The sequence below is a fragment of the Cydia strobilella genome, chromosome 9 (assembly GCF_947568885.1).
Source record: "Cydia strobilella chromosome 9, ilCydStro3.1, whole genome shotgun sequence".
NCBI lineage: Eukaryota > Metazoa > Arthropoda > Insecta > Lepidoptera > Tortricidae > Cydia > Cydia strobilella.
Window position 1 is genome coordinate 7,240,600 of NC_086049.1, and position 27,810 is coordinate 7,268,409.

Consider the following 27,810-nt stretch of genomic DNA (forward strand, 5'->3'; position numbering starts at 1 on the left):
AACCGGCCACGTCTCGGCGCCATAAAGTAGGACTGGACGGATAAGGCACTTATACACTAGCCCTTTGAGTCTAAGCGGTATTCTGCGATCGCAGACGACTCCTGTGACCTCCCGCCATTTAGACCAAGCCGCGCTGATTCGGGCCCGGATGTCGTGGTCAATGGTCCCGGACTCATGCAGTGATCCCAGGTACTTAAACTTGTCCGTTTTCACGGCGGGTTTGTTCCCTATATTGATGGGAGTGGAATCCGTACTTCCGCAGGCCATGTATTCGGTCTTAGCGACATTTAGCTTCAGACCTCCATTTTCTAGCGAGCCCTTCCACTGGTTCACCTTTCGCTCTAATACCTTTTTGTCTCCGTCTGTCAGTGCGATGTCGTCTGCATACATGAGCAATCACGGCGGTGGGTCTTGTATCTCCGCCATGACGGCGTCTAGATTAGTGTAAAATAATTTATATAGTAATTTCATATTATGAAATAAATCTAAATCTAAATCATCCTTGGCTTGAGCTAAAGCCGTGGAAAGGTGGCAGACTGAATTACGTACAGAATAACTTTTGCATATATCGAATTGGTACTTAGGTCTATGTGTATGTTAAGTCTTGACCAAATCTTTTGGAGCTCTGTTAACAATTAACATAAGTAACTATAGGTAATAACTTTAGTAAAGCCCCTCTTGCGTGTAGTTGTTAACAGTTGACAAATTAATAGACATTAAATAAATTACGTGACATTGACACCTATATTTGTTTAATCTTCGTGAAAATTAAATTATACGTGAATAGGATTAATAAAATTTCTTAGCTTTCAGTAAATAATGAGTCTGTGAACTAAATAAAGTTCACAAGTTAATATGTAATGTCTATCCGAACACATCACACATACAAACAAGAGGGGCACTAGCAATTTTTTATACCTATACTAGTTACTACTACTTTACACTATACTATTTTTATAGGCGTATAGTCATTTGCTACGTCGTAGTCCTACTGCGCGTAGAGGTCTCCGGTCTATGCTAAAATATTGCCAACATATAAAAACTACAAGGGTTTTTGATATTATTTCACATAATGTGAAAGTATGTCTGTCTGTCTGCCTGTCTGTCAGTCTGTCTGTGTGTTACCTCTTCACGCTTAAACTGCTGAACGGGTTTAGTTGAAATTTGGCATAGAGATAGTTTGAGTCCCGGGTAAGGACATAGGATAGTTATTATGTCGGTAATCATCCCTAAAGAGGGTGAAACGGGGGGTGGAATTGAGATAATTAATGAATTGTCTATTAATTGATGTAAGCAATTAAGCATATACTCAAATTGAATGATTGCCATTAGATTATCCAGGCGCTACGCTTACTTTAGCTGCTGTCACTAATTCCACGCAGACGAAATCGCGGGCAAAAGCTAGTGATTTTATAATAACACAATATTGATAATTTTATCCATTAAAACTTTAGGAGGGCTGCATGTATAACTACAAAAATACGAGAATAAGTAATTCTTTCTGAATACTAGATTACTTTATTTCCCCATCGGCTGTTTTGTTCCGTTGACCGCTTTTTTGTTAACTGAATATGAATGTGTCAACCTAATTATTAACGTTGGGAGAGGTTGTAGTTGGAGGTCTATAAAATCGATTTAATATTAAAAAAACAAGCGTGAAAACAAGGTCAACTCATTTTTTTCAACACTACCAATTTAGGTACGTACGAGAAAAGTTCTGCTCACGTTGACATGTATTACTTTCAAGTTAAGGTTTGGATTATTTGACACTAGAAGTACTGGTTAAACAAAACGTTTTAAACCGTCTAACCCGATCTATTATCGGAGTACCGATTTCAGCTCTTTTGACGTAGATACCTATTTAATTAATGGCTGATTGTGCACTATAGATAGGAGATAGCGGAGGCAGTATGTTGTTTACGTGGGTACCTAGACTTGTTATTGCCGTAGGCAAGCATTCCAGTTTAGTTTGAACTCCAAACCCGTAACAACTATGCCCTAATGATAACTCACTTATATTGGTTCTCTAAGGCGAAAGCTCGATAAAAAATGTTACTCGTATTAACAGCGCAGGCACTTGCGGTGCGATAAGGGGTGACCTCACGGTCCATCTGATAACAAATCGCTTCGCTGCACCATCGCCCTCTTTTGGTACCTATTTAAAATCATGCCCAGCTAAACTACGTATAATTGTAAATTTTCTACACTAACAGACTAAAATACGATAGTTTTAGTTTACTGGCTGTGTAATCTTAGGCCAACCAATGTAAACAGAGACCTCTAGAAACATTACAACTACGCATAATCGGAGTGTGATTCGACTTGTCTGTGATTAGAATGACACCCCACCATAATAATAACCTACGTCACAATCGCGTCAATTGTAGTCTAGGTATTCAGAATTTAGATATCGCCTAACTTCTTATGACCTATGACAAACAACGAATGACTCACGAATCTAGAATGCTAGGTCAACACCTACGAGTACCTATGAGACTAAAGTAATAGTCAAAACAAACTGTAGACAGTTCTTTCGCGAATGCAAGGACGGTGAGTCAATGGTGGAATGATGGTAATTGCTGTTTTTCGTTACCGATGGAAGTCATTAAATATTCATGGATTCTGGTAGCGTGTTTCAAATGGATGTGTACTTTGAGCTGAAAGCCGAATCAATATAGGGTGGCTGCTATGTACATAACTGCCGAGTAATTAATTATGGCTAGTTTAGACTTTTACCTATCGTTTTCAATTAATAATGGCTAGTTAATGACTTACCTATCGTTCTTAAATTATGTAATCTTCTGACCTTAACGAGTGTTTGCGGCAGTTCTTTAGCTTTTCATTGTTTGAAGTTCTTTTGAACAGCTTTGTATTTCGAATTATCGAGTCGTCCGTACTTTTTATTACGTCTTTCCCGTGATAGGTAAAGCTACTATATGACTGCGTTTTTACCCGGAAGCAATCCTAAACAGGTGTATCCTTTTAAAACGTTCGTAGTGATTCATTCATAATGTGTCCATGTAATTTTGCAGCTCGCTATGCCAGTCCCATTAGTATGAATCAATTACAGGTAAAGATGTCATACATCGAGATTTACAACGAGAACATTCGTGACCTGCTGAACCCCGGGGCAGGGCCGCTTGAACTGCGCGACGAGGGCGGCAGCGGCGCGCCCGTGGTAGCGGGGTTGAGCGAGGTCCGCGCCACCAGCGCCGGACACGTCGCCGAGCTCCTAGCGCGCGGCGATCGGGCACGCACAGCTGAGGCAACGCACGCCAATGAACATTCTTCCCGGGGACATGCGCTCCTTAGGTAACTTTACATGTTTTCTCATTGGATATCGTGACGAAGGCAGCGGGGCGCCCGTGGTGGCGGTGCTGAGCGAGGTGCGTCCAGCGTCGGATTCGGATTCGTCGCCGACCTGCTAGCGCAGTGCAGACCGTCGAGCCCTCTTTCCTACTTCATTGGTTACTGTTTACATATGTATTCAGAGCCCAGCCAGTATAATTGTGGAGTTTGGCTGTTTTGGTAACTAGATTTTACGACGATACAGAGATACCCTACAACATTTTTCATTCAAGGTCTACAGGGTTTTAGAATTTTCCGTCATAAACGTTACATTAAGTGTTAAGAAAATTATTGATTTAATTTTTAATTTTTTAGTGTTACAGTCAGTAGTGCCGTGTCAGGCGGCGTGCAGCGTGGCCGCCTGTTCCTGATCGATCTGGCGGGCTCTGAGCGCGCTGGGTTGCGAGCGCGGCGTCTTGAAGGCGCGCATATCAACCGGTCGCTGTTAGCGCTTGCCAACTGTATCATGGCGCTATCGGGCGGAGCCAGGTAATTGCCAGAGCCTTGATGGTCTACCGATAGCCATCGCGTGTAAAATTATAAAACATTAACCATAACTTTCAGTCCTTGTATCTTACATATGTGGTATGCAAATAGAGATCTCTATCTATCTATTTTTATAAAATTTTGTAATTACTTCCATCCGAGGTTTCGGACAGATGGACGAAGAAAAATAAAAGGATCTCTCTCCATGGATATGGAGCTAAATATCGCGCCCGAAAAGTTGGAGGTAGATAAAAATATAAGTGTGTAAAGATACCACTTCGTTATGACCTTCACCGTTTTGTTTACAGATACGTGAACTACCGTGACTCGAAGCTGACGCGGTTGTTACGCGAGGTGCTAGGCGGGCGTTGCCGCACCGCAATGGTGGCGCATGTTGCCCCCGGCGGCGCGCACCGCGAGACCACGCGCTCAACACTACATTACGCGCAGCGCGCCTCCTCCATCACCAACAGGGTACGTGTGAAGTACTGCTAGGTCACGCCAGGAGACGCATGTTGCCCCCGACTGCGCGCATCGGGACACCACGCGTTCAACACTGCAATACGCGCAGCGCGCCTCCTCCATCACCAACAGGGTACGTGTGAAGTACTGCTAGGTCACGCCAGGTGACGCATGTTGCCCCCGACTGCGCGCATCGGGACACCACGCGTTCAACACTGCAATACGCGCAGCGCGCTTCCTCCATCACTAACAGTTTACAGGGTATGAGTGAAAACGCACTCAACTCTGCACTATGCGCATCGTAGAATAGAAAAATATGAGATTGAACTAGGTACCGTTGCTACGATACCGATGAAACATTCAGATACAGGGAGTTCGGACTTGTTTTTCAGATGACTTCAAAAAATACTGAATGACGCTCTGCAGTCGCATTCATTGTTTTTTATAATTTTAAACCATTTGTCCTCCGCCTATTCCTTACTTTATAGTAGGAGATACGTTATATATGGTCGACCTTCACCGATACGTCTGACGGATGAAACTTGTATTTTATGAAAGAAAATATGTTCCTGAACATAAATAAATAGGGTTGCCTAAAGAAATATGGTCAAGGCTATTTTTAATAAATTTTTGAAAATCTTTTTTTTTCTTCAAATTTCACCGATTTGTCTGACGAACGAAATAAGTTCCAATGGAACCGGACCGGATTTTTGCAGGCAACCCTATACCATTGTATTCGCAATAAAATTACCATTATTTTGATATATAATTCAAGCGTCAGACAGATGGGTGCAATTATCGATTTAAACTCACATGTTTAAACACGGCAACCTCATAATAGTGACCGGAAAAACATAGGCAACCTAATTTATTCATGTTGTACAAGTTGTATACTTTCCACTGGAACTTATTTCGTTCGTCAGACAAATCGGTGAAATTTGAAGAAAAAAAATTATTTTCAACAATTTATTAAAAATAGCCTTGACCATATTTCTTTAGGCAACCCTATTTATTTATGTTCAAGAACATATTTTCTTTCGTAAAATATAAGTTTCATCCGTCAGACGTATCGGTGAAGGTCGACCATATATGACGTCATCACGTATCTTAGACCAATTAGACTATTAGTATGGCACGACTCGACCCAAACCCTTCACCTACCTACGTACCTATATCTTACCATTCTCTTAAAAGGTACTTTTAAATTGGACCCCCTCATTTTTCCCTTGACGTGTAAGTATTGGTCTTGAAAATAAGACATACCAGCTACCCCCTCGTCTGATTTATACTTTATTTTTGTGTCAACTTAATAATCTATATTTGTGTCAAGGTTTGTTAATAACCTTGTAAAATCCATCTACGAGTGTACCTATTCTATTGTGCCTGTGCCTGTACCACCGTACTACACAGTGACTAAGTAAAACCGCTAAGTCATCAATTCTGAGCGACTTCGTGATAGTTATGCTATAGGACCTAAAGGAAGATAGCCTTATGACCGTTCAGTTTGTGGTAGTAAAGTACCTATTATTTGGGCACGACAATCTAATCAGAAGGAAGTCTTGAAGGTATTTAGTCTTGTGGTGAGCATTAGCATAACTAAATATAGGATTTTTGAGATATAGATGCATCGCGGTCGTTAAATAGAATAGATAGAAAATTTAACAGGTTCAAATGTAGGTAGTGTTAAATTATCAAGGCCAAAAAATACCTATAGATAATCAATTATCGGGTTCGTGCGTGTTCAAATTATTTTGTTGACTAATGTAAGTACAGCGTGTCGGTAGATTGGTTGGCTTCTTTAAATAATTTCCTTATGGAAGCGAATAAGTTGATGTCAAATTGACACGACTCTAGTTTCAAGGCGTTACATAGAGTTCCCAAACTTTTTGAGCCACATAACGTACATGTATTCGTATTTTATTCGTTCATTCGTTATTTTTAGGGTTCCGTACCTCAAAAGTAAAAAACGGAACCCTTATAGGATCACTCGTGCGTCTGTCTGTCTGTCTGTCCGTCTGTCACAGCCTATTTTCTCCGAAACTACTGGACCAATTATTGGAATTTGGTACACATATGTAAGTTTGTGACCCAAAGATGGACATGTAACGTAAACAAATTGATTTGCCACTTTTGGGGGGTAAATGATTAAATTCAAAAAAAAGTTTGTCAAACTATATCGTGTTACATATCAAATGAAAGAGTCATTGTGAGAATCTCAAATATATATTTTTTATAATTTTAAGATAAACAGTTTAGAAGTTGTTTAAGAAAATAGGCAAAAAATGACCATTCCCCCCCTTTATCTCCGAAACTACTGGGTCAAAAATTTTGAAAAAAAATACACAAAATAGATCTTTACCTATTGATCACCGGAAAACCTATTAGAAATGTGCAGTCAAGCGTGAGTCGGACTTAATTACTTACTTTTTGATCCGACCCCTACGGGTTTTTTAAAGACATGTCACATAAAAAATACATAGTTTAAATTGTGTAATGTAAGTACGGAACCCTTGGAACGCGAGTCCGACTCGCACTTGGCCGGTTTTTTTATAGATTTATTTATTTATTCTGTTGATATTTTTATCTATTAAGACTTATACAGTACGTTCTAGCAGCAACACACTTAAGTGATCTTAGGGGAGATCCATTAATTACGTCACATATTAAGGGGGAGTGAGGCGGTTAAGAAAATGGGACATGTTGTGACAAGGGGGAGGGGGAGATACAAGCTATGTGACGTTGATTTTTTGTATTCGCTGTACAGTTAAATACCTAATAGGTCTTTACATTGATAAATCGTTTCTATTTGTGATTTTTTTAATCCTGATCCATTTCGTGTCATAAAATTTCTAATATTGCTTTTATAAAATAAAATTCAAATAAAAAAAATTAAAATAATGATACTTCATTGAAATTGCCAATTTCGCTAAAGACAAAATTGCCAAATATGTGACTTCACACGTCACACCCGGGGGAAGCGGGTTGTCAAATGTGACCAGGTGCGACAAGTACGGGGTGAGGGGGAGGGGGTAGGGGTAAAAAAATGATGAAAATTGTGTGACGTAATTAATGAATGACCCCTTATTTTCTTTGGAATAAGATTCTCGAATGGTCATTTAATGTTGTAGATAATTTTGCGCAATAAGTAACGAAACTAAGAAACCTATAGGGGTTCTTACATCTATGCGGTCGCCGTCCGCCGAACACTTTCTGCTGAGATGAGAGGGACAGCGAACAGCAGAAAGTCCTTGTAGGTGTTTTGAAGTCGAGTTGCATTTTTTTTTCAGGTGGAAAGAGAGTTGGTAGCGACGCCCATGCACTTGTCCCAGTACCGGTCTGTCATCAACGACCTGCGCGATGAGATCGCCCGGCTGAAGCTCAAGATGAAAGATGACCGCACAAGGTAAGTGCCAGTGCCACAGAATGGAAACTAGGTACCCAAAAATTATGCACTAAGCTGCATATATCGTTCTTTCTGGAATGTAAGGTCTACTTTTCCTGCCTAGGAATAAGAAGGCTAGACAGGCAAAACATTGTGTTGGTATAATCTTGCAGCAATCAGTAGGTACCTACAGTATAGGTACCTGTCCAATAGGTACTTATTGCATTTTAAACGCCTGTAACCTTGGAGGATATAACCAACGGAGACGCCTTGTCTGCAATTTGCTGTATACAAAAAGTGTGGGGAGGGGAACGTCAAATGTATACGTAACGTAAAAATAGCCATGTCAGATAAACGTCAGTCCATACATTGTGTATGACTATTGGCCGACTATTTTCGACAGAGGGGAACGCCTGTTAATGACTATTCCGTTTGGTTATATCCTCTAAGCCAAATGAAGTAATGAATGAAGTAGAAAAGAGAAAAATATTTTATGTATAAGTTACAGGCGTTCACAAATTCGGCCCTTGGAGTTGATAGGGATTAAGTCTATGAGTAGGTGGATCGACCCTACGTTGACCCTTAATAGGCTTATATACCCCAGTTTGCGTTAGACTCAAGCATATCTATATACGTAAGTACCTATAGTAAAACAGTTGTAAGAAAAGCGTAATTGTTCAGAATATACGTACGACTTAAGCATAACACTACACTTATTAATACCTATCCAAATAGCTAGAGCCTGATCAAGCTAACTCTGCATGGCATTTGCAAAGCCAAAGTGTGGCAATGTCATCATTAAAATGTCATTGTTATTGTCTGTTTTTTTTTTATATATATATTTTTATTATTGTCAAATTTCTATGAAAATATGTCATTATAAAAAAATCCCCTCATTTTGTTCTGTGCAAGTCTGTGCAAAGTTAGCTTAGACGGACTATATGCAATTGAATGTTCATTTAACCAGCACGAGAACAATAGAAGAACAGCAGCAGATCGCGGCAGAAGTGATCCAGCAGGAGACTGAAGAGAGCGCCGCCCACCTGAAGTCCCTGCGCGAAGCCATCGTCTCCACGTTCAAGCAGCAGATGCGGCTGCGGCGGCGACTCATGGAGCTCGACAGCCATCTTCTGGGGTTAGCGTTGGATGCGGAGAGACAGCATGCCGCGATATCGCATTGGGAGGCGCGATTCAACCGCCTTTATAAGCCCATCAACATGCCCAGCTCAAGACTCAGCACACATCAGAGTTACAGGTACATATTTAAACCTCTGTTGACTAGGTCATAGTGTTCATATTCCAGCAGCAGATGCGTCTTCGGCGGTGACTCATGAAGTTAAAATGGACAGCCATTCACGTTAGACGCAGTTCAACCGCCGTTACAAGCCCATCATTATGGTATTGTACATTTCGAGGTTTTACATAAGGTTACCTCGAGATAATATGTCAGTTAAAGTATCTAAATTGGTTTAAAACTAAGCTTTATTGAAAGCTTCGTTTTAGTCAAAAGTTGTTAGGTAATTTTACGGCTCCGCATTGCTTAGCCAGTCTAATGATAACTGAGGTATTTAATGTCAAACAAGGGTAGGCATTTATTTCCATATCCTTTTAATTTTTCAGAGGCGGCACGGGCTCGAGCAGTAGCACTAGCAGCACGGCACTAGCGGGCAACGAGCGCGCGGAGGCCGAGGTGGCCGTGGAGCAGGCGTGGGCGGAGCTGGCCGCCGTGGAGCGCGAGCAGGAGACGGCGCGCAGCGAGCGCGCGCGCGTCGAGCGGCAGCTGGAGCAAGTGCGCCTGCGCGGCGCGCAACTCGAACAGGTACAGTCGGGGACGGGGACATTCCCGGTGAATCACCTCAAGGGCAAAAATCGTTTTCACATCACCTATTCGAAAACGGGCTTTTTCTTCCCTGCTAGGAGGGATCAAAGTGACACTTTTCTTCCCCGCTTGGAGGGATCAAAGTAACACTTTTCTGTTCTAGGACACGATTTTTAATTTTTTTTGTACATTATTTTTTAGCTTAAAAAATATTTTTAAACATCATAGGTGATGTGAAAAGCAATATTATTTCCATCTCGGGTGTATCACACTTGAATCCCTCACTATGCTCAGGATTCTACTTTAGAATTCCTCGGTACTCTCGAGATTCTATTATAGAATCCTTCGCTTAGTTTAGGATTCAATGTACGCCCTCGCCGTAAATATGTCATTTTGCTCCCTTGTGACGCAATCTACTATTAAACGTGTTGCAGACAGACGGCCAGGCAATATCATAAAACTGATGACCAATAGCATGGCACTTAAAAATTTGGATGTTGAAAAAAAAAGGGTTAGCTCAGGTAACGTTTATTGCCGTTCATTGTATTTGTGACGGCCGGCGTTTGCAAATTAAGATAAGGAATCCAAAATGCATCCTAATTGGTTATCTTTATGGGGAGGCTTAGCCTAAACAACAACAACTAATAAATAGTCCTTACTACCTATTGTTTGTCTCATTACCTGTTTTTACCCTTTTAAGGAAGCGGAGTTTAGCTCACTCGTAAGGATCGAGGTAACAAAAATCTGAAGTGGTTCACCGGGAATGTCCCTGACTGTGCCAACTCTATATGTGTAGACTCGCTTTATGAACCGCGTAGAAGGCGACCAACTCGCCAAACGCCAACTCAGCCACCTCTCTGTGACTCTGTAGTCACATTCTTGGAGTAATGGAGCGCGCACTAGACGGGCGTGAGTCGGGCGTCATCGTCAGCTGCAACAAAATTGCAGCTATGCGGCGCGTAACTTAGTTACGGAGCGCAAATGCGCATGTGAGTTGCAGGAGCTGTAGTGGTTGGAGTAACGGGTTGTACGTTTGTTTGCCTCCGACGCGCCTCGTAAGGCCCACCATAAATACAAAGTTTTCCTATTTTTAATTTAAACCTTGTTGTATAGTAAATTGAGTTGAATTTTGTTTGTTTGAAAAAGCAATGAAACAAAAGAAATGCTACTTTATTCGGTCCATAAAATGTTCTAATTAGATTGCAACAAATATGTAGGTACATTGTAATGTACATTGAGCCTTACGAGGATAAAAAAACGCGCAACTAGCGTGTACAGACAGGTGTGATATATTCAAAGTGTCGTTGAATAATATAAACGATTGTATAACAGGAGCTGCCCGCGCGCATCAGTAGCGGTCCGGAGCGCGAAGTCCTAGCCCTTGTGTGCCGCGTGCACGAACTGGAAGCCGACAAACTAGCGCTGCAGGGCGAGCGCGCCGCCCGGGCCCACGAGCTGAGGAGGAGAGACCTCGCGCTGCAGAGGAGAGACGCGCAGCGGAGACTCTCCGACGAGATCATCACCCGCCAGCGGCGAGCTCTCGAAGGTATCGTGTGATAGACAGCCTCGTGTTACAGGGCGAGCGAGCCGCGGGCCCGTGAACAGAGGAGAAGTGACCTAACGTTACAGACGAGAGATGCACAGCGGACTGTCCGACGAGATCATCACGCGCTAGCGGCGAGCGCTTGAAGGTATCGTGTGATAGACAGCCCTTAGTAAGGCGAGCGAGCCGCACGGGCCCAATAACTGAGAAGTTAGGAGAGGAGACCATTAGATGCATATCGATCATCATACAGCTTTAATTGTTCAACCGGTTGAGAACTACTATTTGCACTGCACAAGCCCATAGGTTGAGGGGTGGGAACTCACTTTACATCAATTATTTAACATGGACACGCAGTGTAGGTATAACACTTTAAACTCGCTAATCGCGTTAGACCCGTTAAAGACATTAAATACGCACTAGTAAGTAGATCATATTCATACCTAATATGTCATTTGTTTTTTTCTATAAATATTTTGAATCACGATATACTACAACATTGTGGTTATTGTAAATCCTTAATAAATAAGAGATGATTGATGATGAGAGATGATCACTTTTATTTTATCCAACTAAGTACCTATACTTACTCTTCATATTATTTATAGAGATGGGTATAGCGGTCCCACCAGAGTTGGGGCAATTGTACGAGCTGTACCAGCAAGAAATCCACGCCTCCACCTACACGGAGACCAATGATGTCTATGCGCAGCATCGGTTGCCGCCTATCTCTACTAGGTGAGTACTTATTTGTTCTAGGTATAGTGGTTCAAACTACAGCGTTGTACGAGCTATACTAGCACCAGCTCCACGTACACAGAGGTCTAGGATGTGTACGCGCGTATCACCGTGTCTCGGTTGCCACCATCTCCATTATAGGAATGTGCTATATTAGTGAGCCAAACTGCATTAATTCTTCACTTACCACCGTTACGACTTTTGAATTAATCGAGACTTGAATAAATAATGGCACTTAGTGACTTTTATGTAAATAAGTTTTTGTCGTTATAAAATAGCAGTGATGGTGAAATCCAGACTTTCATCATTTTTGCGCCGACACGACGAATTAGTTCAATAGTCGACCCTTAATAATGTTTTAGTAAGATGACTACATGCACCCAAAAATAAAAGTGACCTTTTTCAGTCTCAGGCTACAGCAAAACATCTGAATTAGGATCTAATTACAGCTTTGAACCACTGGCAGGGCTCAATAATTTATGAACCAAACGCTGCGTGCTGCTTTGGAGGTTTTCCTAATTGTGTGTACAAAACAGGTACTAAGCAATACAATAACATGGAATCTAACATTTTAACATTGGTTGGCACATGCCTGCTTTATTTATCCGTCCATATCTTCCGCCTCACCTGGTGTTTGTTGGCAGCATGTCGGAGCTGGCGTGGTCGGAGAGCTCCTCGGGCTCGAGCTCGGGCTCGGGCGGAGCGGGCGCGCTGGCGCTCGACCGTCGCCTGCCGCGCCTAGTGCCCACGCCGCGCCCCAGGACCCGGTACAGGTACGTTGTCTAATGTGCTGGCGCTCGACCGTCGCCTGCCGCGCCTAGTGCCCACGCCGCGCCCCAGGACCCGGTACAGGTACGTTGTCTAATGTGCTGGCGCTCGACCGTCGCCTGCCGCGCCTAGTGCCCACGCCGCGCCCCAGGACCCGGTACAGGTACGTTGTCTAATGTGCTGGCGCTCGACCGTCGCCTGCCGCGCCTAGTGCCCACGCCGCGCCCCAGGACCCGGTACAGGTACGTTGTCTAATGTGCTGGCGCTCGACCGTCGCCTGCCGCGCCTAGTGCCCACGCCGCGCCCCAGGACCCGGTACAGGTACGTTGTCTAATGTGCTGGCGCTCGACCGTCGCCTGCCGCGCCTAGTGCCCACGCCGCGCCCCAGGACCCGGTACAGGTACGTTGTCTAATGTGCTGGCGCTCGACCGCCGCCTGCCGCGCCTAGTGCCCACGCTGCGCCCCAGGACCCGGTACAGGTACGTTGTCTAATGTGCTGGCGCTCGACCGCCGCCTGCCGCGCCTAGTGCCCACGCCGCGCCCCAGGACCCGGTACAGGTACGTTGTCTAATGTGCTGGCGCTCGACCGTCGCCTGCCGCGCCTAGTGCCCACGCCGCGCCCCAGGACCCGGTACAGGTACGTTGTCTAATGTGCTGGCGCTCGACCGTCGCCTGCCGCGCCTAGTGCCCACGCCGCGCCCCAGGACCCGGTACAGGTACGTTGTCTAATGTGCTGGCGCTCGACCGCCGCCTGCCGCGCCTAGTGCCCACGCTGCGCCCCAGGACCCGGTACAGGTACGTTGTCTAATGTGCTGGCGCTCGACCGCCGCCTGCCGCGCCTAGTGCCCACGCCGCGCCCCAGGACCCGGTACAGGTACGTTGTCTAATGTGCTGGCGCTCGACCGTCGCCTGCCGCGCCTAGTGCCCACGCCGCGCCCCAGGACCCGGTACAGGTACGTTGTCTAATGTGCTGGCGCTCGACCGTCGCCTGCCGCGCCTAGTGCCCACGCCGCGCCCCAGGACCCGGTACAGGTACGTTGTCTAATGTGCTGGCGCTCGACCGCCGCCTGCCGCGCCTAGTGCCCACGCCGCGCCCCAGGACCCGGTACAGGTACGTTGTCTAATGTGCTGGCGCTCGACCGTCGCCTGCCGCGCCTAGTGCCCACGCCGCGCCCCAGGACCCGGTACAGGTACGTTGTCTAATGTGCTGGCGCTCGACCGCCGCCTGCCGCGCCTAGTGCCCACGCCGCGCCCCAGGACCCGGTACAGGTACGTTGTCTAATGTGCTGGCGCTCGACCGTCGCCTGCCGCGCCTAGTGCCCACGCCGCGCCCCAGGACCCGGTACAGGTACGTTGTCTAATGTGCTGGCGCTCGACCGCCGCCTGCCGCGCCTAGTGCCCACGCCGCGCCCCAGGACCCGGTACAGGTACGTTGTCTAATGTGCTGGCGCTCGACCGCCGCCTGCCGCGCCTAGTGCCCACGCCGCGCCCCAGGACCCGGTACAGGTACGTTGTCTAATGTGCTGGCGCTCGACCGCCGCCTGCCGCGCCTAGTGCCCACGCTGCGCCCCAGGACCCGGTACAGGTACGTTGTCTAATGTGGCCCATAGCCTGATCATGCACATACCTAGTTTACCTGGTAGTTTTTCGAATGTGTAATTTATATCCCCTTGTCGTTCTACTTTAACTCAAAATTTTACTGGAAAAGATCCCTTTAAAGGGATAAGTTCGCCTTTGTACCAGCTATCTCCTCAAGATAATAGGGAATATTACGTAAAACTGCGTAGAGAGCGTCACTAGCACAATCACAGGGCCTACCGCGAAACACGTAAATCGAAAGTTCGGTTTCTGCCTCTCTGTCACTCTTGCCTATTCGATCGATATAGAGGCAGATAACGAAATTTAGATTTTTGCATTTCGCGGTAGGCCACCTGTAAACAAACCGCCTTGATGCATCAATATCATAGTGAAAACTTGTAAAAAAAAACTGTTTAAGGCCTAGTATGTATAAGTTATTAATCTATGGTTTAGTATGTGTACTAGTGCTGCACTCTGGCGGCAGAACATTGCAGTAATACTCCCTATTGTATTTACGCATGAATGCAATAAATAAATGATTGCGATTATGTTGTGTACCTACCTAAATTAAAATGTAACTATTATCGTGTACAGACAGACACGATTTCTTTTTTATTACTTTTAACTAGTGCCACCACTAATGACCTCATGATTATGACTGTGTGTCCCCAGCCAAGCGAGTGCGGTGACCATGAAGCGGTATTCCAGCGACGACAGTCTCGTGATGGTGGCTCCCCGCGCCGCGGACGCGGCGCCCTGACTCTTAAAGTAACTTCTGCAGATTTCAAACGGTTTTCGAGTTCCGAGACACCATACATGTGTTATGACAAATAGTTCGATTGTATCGATCCATTAATCGATTTTATCGATACCAAATTTAGAAATCATCACGCCTCAGCAAATTATATATTAGGGGATTATTGAGATGCTCGGTATTTTTTTGAGATATGAATTTAAATTGAGCGAGCATGAATATTGTATTTATTGGGCAATATCTGCCATTTGCAGTGAGGGTTTTCCGACAGGGTTTCTTGCACTAGGTGTCCGTATATGAATCGACAGAGATAGTAATAATTTACGTAGACGGTTAAAATAACCCAAATATGTAGATTTCGTATAAGTAAGATCTTTCACAGCAATCGAGATACGAAAAAAGTGTATTTTTAGACAATGTTTAAAACAATCATAAATAAATAAGTATTCATTTTTTTCACAATCCGGTAGACAAAAATGGAGATAAAAGATTGAAGAACCGATAGCCGCTTGTCTTATAATTCTATATGTAGTGCAAAAGTAGGCGATACGATTCAAAACTTGTCAAAAATCGATGAAAATCTCAGGTAGCCCCTTAAGTCCAGGGTTAAAATAACTGTAAAATTTGAAGTTTAAAATTCGTTTACTTACGTCTACCCTTAGCAAACGGCTTAGCTTACCAAACGGAGTAGCCATTAACAGGCGTTCCCCTCTGTCAATAAAAGGCGGCCAATGGCCATACACAATGTGTGAACTGACGTGAGTGACGTGTACATGGCTATTCTTACGTTACGTATACATTTGACGTGCCCCTCCCCCGCAAAAATCGGCAGACTGTTTTGTACATATAATTACAGACAAGGCGTCACCGTTTGGTTATATCCTCTAATCTCCTAAGTGTCTACCTGTTAATAAACTTGTGTGCTTTATTAATAAAGCTGGAAATATTGGAAATAAATAGATTTCGATCTTTGGATTTGGCAGTAACACCCTGGATACCTATCAAAGCTCCTGTGCTAAAACCCTCGTTGTTTAGATCGAATTGTATTTTCCGTCCAGGTGTATCGTGAATGTGATATGATATAAGATCGACAGTATTCTTAAATTAAGGCGTTAGTTAATGTTCTATACGGATAAGATGATCGAAACTTGTCTGCGTGACAGCGTGATAGAGACAGTGTCTATGTCTTTCAATCACATGGGGTTAAAAAGTCACGTTTATTTTATAAGGTGGACAACGTCATTTAATTCATTTATCATACGCCTGCTGGTCGTATTACACTGTTAGTTTAAAATGATATAAATATTTGATTACTACTTAACTATGCAAACAGTCGTGCTCCATTGCTGGCAAATATTGAACGTCGGCGTCAGCCGAAATGTGTCACTTAGTTAAATATTTTATTTTCTTATTCTGGATTTATTTCGTGGGAATTAATTTCTATTTGTATATGAGGCTAGTAATGCTGTGACTCACTGTCTTCTTAAAAACATATACCTACTTAATGCCCTTGTGACACGTAACGAGTAGGTATAGATAGAGTGAGACTTGATCTCAAGAGATACCCTGGCCCCACAGGCAGTATTTGAGGGCCTACTACCGCAGAAAATGAAACACATTCGTGCAATAGAGGCAGATAACGGAATTTCGATTTTCGTTTTTCGCGGTAGGCCCTCAGGTTCGGATTTAGTAATGAAAAGGAACTACTGGAGTGATCAAACGCTCTAAATGCGTTTTCTGATATTGGAATAGACCTGCTGGCCAAACTCTTAGCAATGGGTTTACATTTATACCTCTGTCAAGCCATTTCCGTCAGTAGCAAAAAGCGGTAAATAAAAAAAAAATGGCGCGAAGGGTTATCGTCCCATAGAAAATTTGAATTTCGCGCCTTTTTCTACTGACAAGGTTGTTCGACTAATTATAAGTCTATACTAATTTTTCACATTACTTACTAAGATATTAAGTCCAATATCGTTCGAGAAAATATGGGCCTCAGGCACTTTGCCAAATCCCTGTCACACTTCTAAAGCTAATGTCATACCACCTGACGGTGGTAACCTAGCCTAACGGCTATTTGCGCTCAAATCCAATGTCGCACGTATTTAAGCGGAAAGTCCGCTGCTATGGTTTTAATTCCACAATACAGCGAAATGAACGACCTAACGAGTACACGTATTTTGTACTTACTTCAAATGTGCCCCTTGGTTGTACTCGTTACATGTGCAAAACCTGATGATAGGCATTACAATAAAATCACGAAATTTCTGGATTAATAAAGTCTAAAACTGCATAAATGTATGTATACACGCTATTTATTAAATTTCTAACAATAATTTACAATAAAACAGTTGGTATTTAACTGTTGTGAAAGTTTGTGTGTAAATTAACATGCGTATTTTCTGGTACAAGCTTTACGATGGGTAGGACGGACCGTGAGCCTTGGAAGGTTAATGCGTTTTTTTGTAAACTGTACCAAACTAAATACAAGGGGGGCTTTACTTAAAGGTTTTTACCTATACCTACCTTCCATATTACACATATAAGCTGTAGTAGGTATTTACGTTACAGTTATTCCTATTTATTTGTTGAGTACGCAGGTAACACAGTATTTTGCCGTGTTTATTTTAATAAATGTTGTTTAAATGTATTTTGTAGTGTTTGTTTTCATGTACTGATTAAACAACGACACATCCTGTAGATAGATTAATTACTAAGACCTAGGACTAGGACTTGCGTCAACGCTGTACGATTAATTTTACGTTACGTGTTTTTATAAATGATAATTTATTTTTAGTATGTAGCCTGCTTATTTTATACAGATGCTAACAATTATAAATGATAATGGCGAAGGCAACTGAATTTCTCCATTTCTCGTATTAAGTAATTTTATTTTGTTTTTATGGCAGCGCTACAACGTCAAGTTATGTCTTACTAAAATCACGCGGCCTTGCAATAAACAAACCTGCTAGCCTATGAGCGCTTTTATCGTCTGTAACAGGTATCATTTGATAATGAGAGAGCGACCCATTCCATGACACGAAAGTCGGAAAGCTAAACCATCATATCCCTTTATTGGTTTATAATAACTATAAGTAAAGTCATGCAGGATGTAATCTGTAGCAGTTCAAATATAATTTTCATGAGCATATGCAGATACTCGCCAAAGGTTGTTTTCAAAAACTAGGGTTCGTGATCCGCAATGTCAAGGATTTCCGAGACACTGGGGCCATTGCGATGGTTTTCAACGCCTTAGTGAGGAGCAAGCTTGAGGCTTCATCTATTATTTGGAACCCGTACGAGTCCTCATACGCCTTACTTCTAGAGAAAATCCAAAGGGCCTTTTTGAGATTTCTGTACAAAAAAAGATATGGGTACTACCCTTTTTTGTACCCAACAAAATTCTTACTAGGTTGCCTTGGATATAATTCTCTAGAGGTAAGGCGCAACAACATCTTGCTGACTACGGATTGCGCGGTGACTCGGACTGCCCGGAACTGGTAACTGGAGTCTTGAGGTTGTACGTCCCGGATATTCCTCGAGTCTGCTTGAGGCCAGTTGAGGCCGCGAACGCGAACGCGTCAACTATTGGCTGTGCCGGCGGTGCGCACAGTATCGCACAGAAACTCGCCACTCCTCCGCGCGTTATCGCTACTCAATGCACTCCTGACATCAGCACCAGTGCGACTTGTTTGCGTGGAGATGGGCGAATGTGTGCCAGGAGTGTCTCAGGTTTTGTGATATGAAGGATGATAGGCTTTCCAGCATGTAAGGGACGTGGTGAAATAATATGCAGTTTTAAAGCAAAATAACGTAAGGGTGTTTGGACAGCGAGAAGCGTGTACCATACCGCGCGCTCGTATAGATCGACTGACCGCTGGGAGCCAATGACAGACAAACCTCCGTTTGTCCCCCCTCCCCTGCACGCTCCCTTCGGTGTCCCAAAACCGGCACATACTACTCAGACTTCCAAGCACCCTCTTTTTAATAAAATAAAGAAAAAAATACAAAACCAAATTCGCGTCGCTTACATACCCCACCCCAAGTGCTGCATCAGCACTTACTCAACCTCAGTAGGTACATATGCGACGCGTGCAGCTGATCGACGTAGTGTTCCAGATTTGGTTTTTATCTGCACGACTCTTATGCGACCGTCTCTCCCCGGAATTACTTCTTGTATTATTCCTTTAGGCCAAACGTTACGGGGTGACGCAGGATCCACAACCAATACCAGATCTCCCACTTGCAAGGGTCGTTGGTCTTGGTGCCACTTCTGGCGAGGGATCATCTGTGGCAGTACTTCTCGTACCCACCGCTTCCAAAATAGGTCTGCAAATCGTTGAGAGGTTCGCCATTGTTTACGAAGGTACATGTCAGATTGGTCAAATGAACCGAGAGTCGGTAAGTTGGAAGAACTGCCAAGTAAAAAATGATTTGGCGTGAGGGCTTCATCACTTTTCGGTTCAACTGTGACGTGTGTAAGCGGACGACTGTTAACCATCTGTTCGACTTCTGCCATGAGCGTGCTCAAAACCTCATCTCGCGGAGCCTGTTCTTTTAATACCACCTTGAGTGATGCCTTTATTGACCGAATAAGTCGCTCCCACGCGCCAGCCCAGTGGGGGCTAACTGGTGGCAAAAAATTCCAAGTGGTACCATATTTTAAGGCTAAATCTTTTAATGCGGCGTCATTCAATTCACTGATACACTTCTTAAGTTCATTATCAGCTCCTCTTAAGTTTGTGCCATTATCCGAAAAAATTTGCTGAGGCCAACCACGACGCGCCGCCATCCTTCGCAGAGCCATTATTAGTGCGTCGGCCGTGAGCCTCGTGACTATTTCTATGTGAACAGCTCGCATGGTAAGACACGTAAATAAAACTCCGTACCGCTTTTCTCGGCGTCTTAATACTGTCACTTCCATTGGTCCGTACAAATCAATCCCACAAAAGGTAAACGGGCGCTGGTGATGGGCCATGCGGGCAGGAGGTAAGTCACCCATTCTAGGTGGTTGCGGTTGCGTTTTTTTTATTCTACAGAACATGCACTTACTGCTCACATGTTTCACAGTTGGCCGAATACGAATAACCCAGTATTTTTGTTTCAGGTTGTTTACCACTGTTTCTTGATTACCATGTGCGGCCGTCACGTGATAATGTTTTACAATCAACTTAGTGACATGATTACTTCCATCGAGGATTACGGGTTGTTTTGTCTCCGATAGTACCTCCTGAGCCGCCCCAATTCGTCCGTCGACGCGCAGAATACCGTATTCATCCAGAAATGGCGTCAAGGTAAGTAATCTGCTTTTCCGATCTAAATTTCTTTTATTTTTCAGGTTCTCCAGGTCTTCAGGAAAGGACTGCGCTTGGGAATATTGGATAAGCAAGCGCTCTGCCTTTTCCTTCAGGTCTCCATTAATCTCGCAGGTAAGTTTTTTACATTTATTTATAAACATAAGTATAGCACAGGTAGCTCCAAGCAATCTTAACCACGACGAAAACCGTTCAGGTTCAGGAACAGCTGGTAAGCTTTCAGGAGATACATTTACAATCATTGTATACTCTAGATCCAAAGGGTTAGGCGTCGTCAGCTGTTTACTTGAAGGCCAAGTTTCCTCATTGCTATACAAAAAGTCGGGACCGTGAAACCATTCATTTTCCAGCATTTTGAATTCACAGGTGTCTCGTGTAGCAATATCAGCTACGTTCATTTTCGTAGGTACGTATCTCCATTGAGTAGATTGAGTTAATTCGTCTAATTCCCCGAGCCGATGCGCCACGAACGCTTTATAGGTACGTGCATCGTTATATATCCAGTGAAGCACACAGGTCGAATCAGTCCAGTAATATATTTTCTCCGTGGTCATTTTGTGCTCTTTGATAATACTATGTGCCAGTCTCGCTGCTAGGCATGCACTTTCTAGTTCCGATCGTGGAATACTTCTATGTTTAGCAGGTGAAATTCGACATTTACTAGAAACGAATGCTAATTGCCAGCGGTTATTGTTATCTAACCAGCGCCAGTACGCTACGGCGCATAAGGCTTGCGATGACGCATCACACATCAAATGCAGTTGTAGGTTAGTATACATAGCCGGCGGGCGGCCTTCACTATTCGGTGCATTCGGTGCATCGTCTGTCTCACTCGCGCGCACGGCGGCTTGATAATATCGGGGCAGGCGCACTGAACTTACGCGTTTTAATAGCTCGAGGAATTCGATCCACTTTTTAAATAATTCTTCCGGAATTATGTCATCCCAAAGCAATCCTTGTTTCCAGGTATCACGGATTATTATTTTTCCTCTTATTGTTATCGGTGATAGAAACCCATAGACATCGAATATCGACATGACAACTCTCAGCATTTCTCGCTTTGTAGGTATTTTCTCTCCAGATATGATTGCCTCTGGTATGCGTTTGAAAGAGACATCAAAACCAAGTAAGTCTTCCTTTGGAAACCAAACTAATCCGAGCGTGCGTTCGCCATCATCTTGTTGATCGATTTTGAACCTTATGGCCGTTGAACCTAAGTTCTCTTTTGGTAAACTATTTATTAAAGTTTCATTGTTGCTCGTCCAGTTACGAATGTTAAACCCGCCTTGTTTATGTATATAGGCCACTTCTTTTACCACTTTTATTGCAGTTTCTTCGTCTTCAAAACTATCAATATAATCGTCTACGTAATGTTGTTTACATATTGCAGATACAGCGGCCGGCATCGATGACTCATAGCGCACGGCGTTCTTGTTTTTTATGAACTGGGAAATAAATGGCGCGCAATTCGCTCCAAATATTAAAGATGTCATCTTATATGTTTTTATAGGGCCGTCAGGAGCAGCGGAGCCTTCAGATGTGTTTCTCCACAGGAAACGAAAAGCGTCTTGATCTTCAGGGATGATTTTCACTCTCAGGAACATATCTTGGATATCTCCAGTTATTCCGATTTTATTTTCGCGAAATCGAAGCATTATTCCGTATAATGATACGAGCAGATCAGGTCCTTTATACAGGTAGTCATTTAAACAAACGCCATTATTTTTGGATGCGCAATCAAATACGAGCCTTAATTTTTGTTTGTTAGGGTTGTCAACCCCGAAATGGGGTAGAAACCATGTTTTTGGCGTGAGCTTAGGGTTGCCGACCTCCATTGCGTAATCGTTATCGAACAGGTGATTTATTCTTTCAGTGTACCTTGATGCATAGCCAACATCCCGTTTCATTTTTCTTTCTACCCCCTTAAGTCTAGAAAGTGCGTTACCATAGGATTCAGTCATATTGCAATTAAGGTCTTTCCATGGAAGCCCAACGTGCCACCTTCCTTCTAACAATGTAGCAGTTTGTTCCAGTCGCTCCTGTGCGCGCAGGTCCTCGGAGTTCTGGCGCGGATTACATGAGACGCCCATGGATTCAATGGCAAAAGAGCGGCGTACTTCTTCGTGTATTTCCCGTAGTGCACGCTCATTTTCGACTTGCAGGTCCTCGGTTATGAACAAGGTCGAATCTAGCCGCTGGCCCTTATCGCGCGGTGCTGTGACGCGACCGTGAACACACCAGCCTAAAACAGTCTGAGTTATGTAAGATCCTTCGGACTTGCCCTTTATTATTTGCAGTGGCATCATAAGATGATAGTGATCCTGCCCTATTAACAGCTGAGGCTTCTCGTAGCGAGTGTTACATAACTGATTTTTAATTTCAACCTTAAGGTCATAATGCATAAGGTTCACTTTAGATGCATTTTGCGAAGGTAAGTCTAAGTCTGTAACACTGCGAGCACGTAGCGTAAACATCTGTCCATCTTTGTTTGACACATCAAAGTCCACTACCTCACTTTCGCACTTAAGTTCGGAGTTACTCCATGCCCCACTAACGCACATTTTTTGTTTGGTACCATGCAATCCGGCTCGGGCGGCGAGGTCGGCGCTTATCAGTGATACCGTTGAGCAATTGTCCAATAATGCAGTGACACTAATTATACCGTTAGGTCCGTGTATGTAAATAGGTACAGCTTGTAACAAAACTTTGCAGCTTGTCGAGTTAATGTTTGTAACAGTCTCAGATCGCGTTTCACTTACGTCGGTGTCTATTATTTCCGTAATGTTCACACTAGATTGAGGATTTGAATTATTAGCGCGCGTAACGTAATGTAACAACCGGTGATGAGATTGTCCGCAGTTTTCCTTATCGCAACAGGGCGCAGGACAGGTTTCTTTGTTATGGCGCGACACTAAACATTTATAGCACAATCCATGACGTTTCACATAAGCCCACCTGTCTTTGCGAAGCGATTTTTTAAACATTTTACAGTCTGTTAAGTCGTGTTTACACGTACGACAAAATTTACATATATCGTCACTTAGTTCATTCTGCACTAGTACGGTTTGAGAGCGGTAAAAGTCACTTTGTTTACGTTTAGTATCACCGTAAGTGTTCGCGAGGATAACAGCTGTTTTTGATGTTTTGAGAGCTTCGTCATTTAAAAATTCTGACAAAATAGCGAGCCGTGGTTTCTTGCCCTCGTTGATAAGCGGGTAACTGTAGTCGACCCATTTGGATATTAACACAGTTGGCAATTTTGACAGAATTACAGATATGATTTTCATCCCCCTTAAGTACTCATCATGACCAATAGCTGTTACTGCTGCAACGTAATTCTTCACCTTCACGGAGAATGACACTATATCCTTATGATACTCTTGAGACATCACTGGCAGTTTGTTGATGCTTTGCACAATTTTTGATATAATAATATCGGGATTCCCAAACTGTAGCTCTAGGGTAGACATCACTAGATCTGGTGCGGTGGCTCCAATTAACAGAGAGGTTACTGCTTCCTTAGCTGGTCCCTGAAGGCATTTTCGTAGTCTCCACAGGTTTTCTTTGTCGTTGAAATTGCACACTTCAGTTGATTCGTCATACGCCTGCTTGAATTGGAGCCACTCCATTGGATCACCGGAAAACGAGGGTAAATCTCGCGGCGTGCAGAGGCGGCTCAACATTCGAGCGTTAGGTCCGTTAGTAGAGGAGACTGCGGCTATGTCTTTGAGTGCAGTTGCCAGTAGGTGAACTGTATCTTCGGTGCCGTCGCGCGCTGGTGCAGCCAGCGGCGCGGGCGGCGGGCATAGCTTGTCCAATGTATTTTCCGTTGGTGGCACAGGCTGCTCTTTCAGTTCTAGATGACTGCGTTCTAACCATTTCTCCACTTCTTTACTAGTGTGAATTTCACTAGCTTCCGATTGTGAACTGTATTCTTCGTTTTCTTCATCCAATTGTGCTAGGTCCGCCGCTAGCTTTTTGTCGATTAATTCCATTTGTATACGCGCTTTCGCTTCTGCCGCTTCTAATTCTAGCAACTTCTTTCTAGCCACGACTGAAGAACGCGCAGAACCTGATGCTTTCGACTTTCGAGTAGACTTTATAGATTTCGATTTAGGAAAGTCGTCCATTTTGCACTTTTCACTTGCACTACCCACATCGACATTAATTGTTTTATCGAGTAGCTCCTTTTTCTTATCTATCGATTTTAATTTTGCAGATTCGTCGCTTTGAGTCGTTTGGCAGACTGGTTCTTGTTTCGGCGTAGGTATTTCCTTGTTGGCCTTAAGCTCCTTTTGCTTTGCTTCTTGTTTCTTAGCACTGCTTCGTGTGCTCATTTTTTTCGGAGTATGAAACATTCAGGGTTCAGAATTCGGTTCGAAGACCAGCTTGTAAGGGACGTGGTGAAATAATATGCAGTTTTAAAGCAAAATAACGTAAGGGTGTTTGGACAGCGAGAAGCGTGTACCATACCGCGCGCTCGTATAGATCGACTGACCGCTGGGAGCCAATGACAGACAAACCTCCGTTTGTCCCCCCTCCCCTGCACGCTCCCTTCGGTGTCCCAAAACCGGCACATACTACTCAGACTTCCAAGCACCCTCTTTTTAATAAAATAAAGAAAAAAATACAAAACCAAATTCGCGTCGCTTACACAGCACTTGCATTTGACTTAATATGACTATCTGTATTTTACTTCATATATATTTTGTATTTGTAATTTGTATACTTGTAACTAGTTTAATTATTCGGTGTATTGGCCTATGCTGTGATGTCGTGTAAATATATTTAAAATAAAATAAAAATAATGAAGTGAAATATATTAATAATTACTTTTATTAAAGTATCTTACGTCAACTATATTACAAATGACAAAATATGTTTGCTATAAATGACTAAGTATCTAAAGATCACAATATTACCAACTACTTACGCCTACGTCATTGACTGGGTTATATAAACAATAATCTCAATCAAAATATGAATAAATCGGACTTAGAACATAAACGTGTATATTATTAATAAATAATGTAATCAAATATTTAATGCCAGTGCCAGGGGACAGAGAAACGCTCTAAATATAAAAGTGTAAATAGATACTGACAGTTACAAATACAGACAGGTAAATGATCTAGACTAGTCGTTTCTATTAAAATGCGTTTTGTCGTGTGCTTATTTAACTTGTCGTATTTTTGCCCCAGCAAAGGCACAAATGGAATGAATTTTATGGAGATTGGTTTTGAATCCTTCTGCGCTAATGTTTCTCTTACCCCATAAATAAACTATGCTTCTCTTGTCTTGTACTTTAGTTGATCATACATTTTTAAATACTTAATTCTTTTAAATATAAAAGAATGGTTTAGTAAGATATTTGCGGGGTAACTTCACAAAAGTTGACATTATAATAACACATATTCAATTATTTTTTTCAATAGTAGGTACAGATGTAGTGCATAATTGTTTGCCACGGAAACGCACGGATGTGTTATGCTATTTCCGTCAGTCTCAGACGCCTCAGTACAATAAGTACTAAGGTTGACAGAAGTAGCATGACAAATACGAACGTTTCCGAGAAAATACGATGGCAAACAATTATGCACTACATCTGTAGGTTAATGTGAGAACGTTTAAAATGTTACCGTCTCCGCAATATAATACAACCACAAGTACCTGTTACGTATGTTACTAAATATAATTAAATTAATTTACCTAATCTACTGGGCAAGGGTTCTAAATTTGTGAAACATAAGGAACAACAAATCTTTGGGTATAAATTATATGGCCATAACATTATCATTTAAGTCCTTCGGTACTTTTTTTCTTGTATCTTATATTTTATAATAAACAACCTCATAATAGCACAAAATACAAAGTTGTAACTAATAACAGAGTCGTATCGTAAATAAATATGTAAAACTGCTTATTGGTTAAAATGTTCTTGTCTACATTTTAGGCTTATTGGATTTATGCTTAATTGCTTAATGACGCCTTGATTACATTTAAATGATGCTTATTCGTATCAAGCTCGGCCGAATTTCACCTTCTCATAGAAACGGAGTTTCGTTATCTGCACATACAATGACATGAGGTGTATCTAGGTCTGTAATTAGTTAATATATCTCCAGTTTATAAAACAAACAAAAACAAGTTTTGTATGAACAACTTCAATAACTATGGTATCTGAAGCTACATAAACTAATTACAGACATAGATATACCTTATCCTATTGTAAGTACAAAGTTTCAGAGCAAACTAGCTACTCGTTTTAAAATGAGAGCGGAACTATGTATGGAGAACCGAGCTTGCCGGGGACCCTTAACACAAAATATTCTTCCCGAAAATACTGATTACGTATTACACGCGTTAATAACCTATTAAACGGTATCGTGCTATTCTTGCATTAATTAGTAGCTCTTTTAGGGGTAAGTATTTCGCATTTTCTGCCGTGTGTCAAGACTAGATAGAACTATAGCGAAATACGACCCCTCGGTTGATATTTGTCGTGTCTATATTCGAGTTGTAACCCGTTTCATGTCTATTAAAATAAGTTTGTCACCATCATGTGACACTAATAAGCCAATATTAAATCTGTAAAGGCGAAAATCGGTTGTGTCAATAACAGGGCAGTTTACCTTACAACCTCCAGCTCCAAAATGTCCTAATCGACGAATTCAAAGGCAATACACGAACGTCCAATAAAGAATATTGAAAACCAAGAAGAGTAAGGGGAAGAGGACACGAGATCGCTTGTCGATCCACGTGGCGATCTCCTGCGGGGTCATGGTGGTCCAGGCGTGCTTGGGCTCGTCGGAGCCGTCGCTGCGTGGCGCGCCGCCCGTCAGCTCGTCGTAGCTCTGCGTCGTGATCGTCGGCAAGTTCAGGGCGGAGGGGAAACTCTGGAAACGAGGGAAATGTTGCGTTAGTTGTGCACAGTGCACACAGTTATACATGGGATTTTTAAGATGCCCGAATTGTAGGACACATTTAAACATTCCGACGTACATAATTACATATAAATAGCTGCTTTAAAAATTTACTTGCATCCCACACGATAACGGGGGGCGAGACAGCATTCCACATACGATAATAGGCATTTTATCGGGGCGATATCGATGTGGTTATTTTTTAAAGCACATTAACATTCTGCGGGTTTTCTAAAAACCCTCTTACACTACCCAAATGTTGTCCGAGAGCGCGAGAAGTGCAATAAAGAGTAGGTATTCTATTTATTTTTCACCTCAGCAGCTCGAACAAGCCTACTTTCGTCACTCCCTGGAGTGAGGAAAGTGCGACTTTCTTCACTGCAGGGAGTGACAAAAGTGCGACTTTCCTCACTCCAGGGAGTGAAACAAAGAAGCTTTTTAATTTAGTGAAGGCCATGAACTGCCACTTCATACTTCTATTACAATCTTTTTTTTTGTTTTTCTGTATTATTCTGTGTAGTTCGAAATACACTTTAACCTTTAATATGTTCTCACTACTGAGGTTAGGGTTGCCACCTTTTTTCTATACACATATAGTATTTTTGTCAAAATATTGAAAAAATATAGTATTTACTGGGAAAAAAAAGGCCACCGATTTGAGGCGAATTAAAAATCCAAGTCGCATACGATGCGATAT

At 42.9% G+C, this 27,810-nt stretch overlaps 3 protein-coding genes across 4 annotated transcripts in view; 1 reads left to right on the forward strand and 2 right to left on the reverse strand.

Annotated features, from left to right (window-relative positions):
- Window positions 1-17,507, forward strand: part of LOC134744152 (kinesin-like protein KIF19) — a 44,126-nt gene extending 26,619 nt beyond the window's left edge. The window contains exons 5-15 of the mRNA XM_063677856.1: window positions 3,071-3,312; window positions 3,664-3,837; window positions 4,143-4,308; window positions 7,584-7,699; window positions 8,646-8,933; window positions 9,299-9,497; window positions 10,830-11,043; window positions 11,649-11,778; window positions 12,423-12,551; window positions 14,797-15,191; window positions 15,509-17,507. Of these exons, the coding sequence (XP_063533926.1) occupies window positions 3,071-3,312; window positions 3,664-3,837; window positions 4,143-4,308; window positions 7,584-7,699; window positions 8,646-8,933; window positions 9,299-9,497; window positions 10,830-11,043; window positions 11,649-11,778; window positions 12,423-12,551; window positions 14,797-14,884 (1,746 nt within the window). The 3' untranslated portion in view covers window positions 14,885-15,191; window positions 15,509-17,507. The remainder of the gene's footprint in view (window positions 1-3,070; window positions 3,313-3,663; window positions 3,838-4,142; window positions 4,309-7,583; window positions 7,700-8,645; window positions 8,934-9,298; window positions 9,498-10,829; window positions 11,044-11,648; window positions 11,779-12,422; window positions 12,552-14,796; window positions 15,192-15,508) is intronic.
- A 4,871-nt stretch (window positions 17,508-22,378) lies between these two features.
- On the reverse strand, window positions 22,379-24,527 carry LOC134743988 (uncharacterized). The gene is made up of 2 exons (XM_063677619.1): window positions 23,253-24,527; window positions 22,379-22,432 (listed from the first exon to the last, which is right to left on the reverse strand). Exons 1-2 carry the CDS (start codon window positions 24,525-24,527, stop codon window positions 22,379-22,381), a joined length of 1,329 nt encoding a protein of 442 aa, XP_063533689.1.
- Window positions 24,528-25,698: 1,171 nt separating this feature from the next.
- The window catches only part of LOC134744179 (pH-sensitive chloride channel 2-like), a 31,164-nt gene continuing 29,052 nt past the window's right edge, over window positions 25,699-27,810 (reverse strand). The window contains exon 8 of one of the 2 annotated variants that reach the window (XM_063677895.1): window positions 25,699-27,086. In XM_063677895.1, the coding sequence (XP_063533965.1) occupies window positions 26,862-27,086 (225 nt within the window). In that variant the 3' untranslated portion in view covers window positions 25,699-26,861. The remainder of the gene's footprint in view (window positions 27,087-27,810) is intronic. The other variant, XM_063677896.1, reaches the window with a different exon arrangement.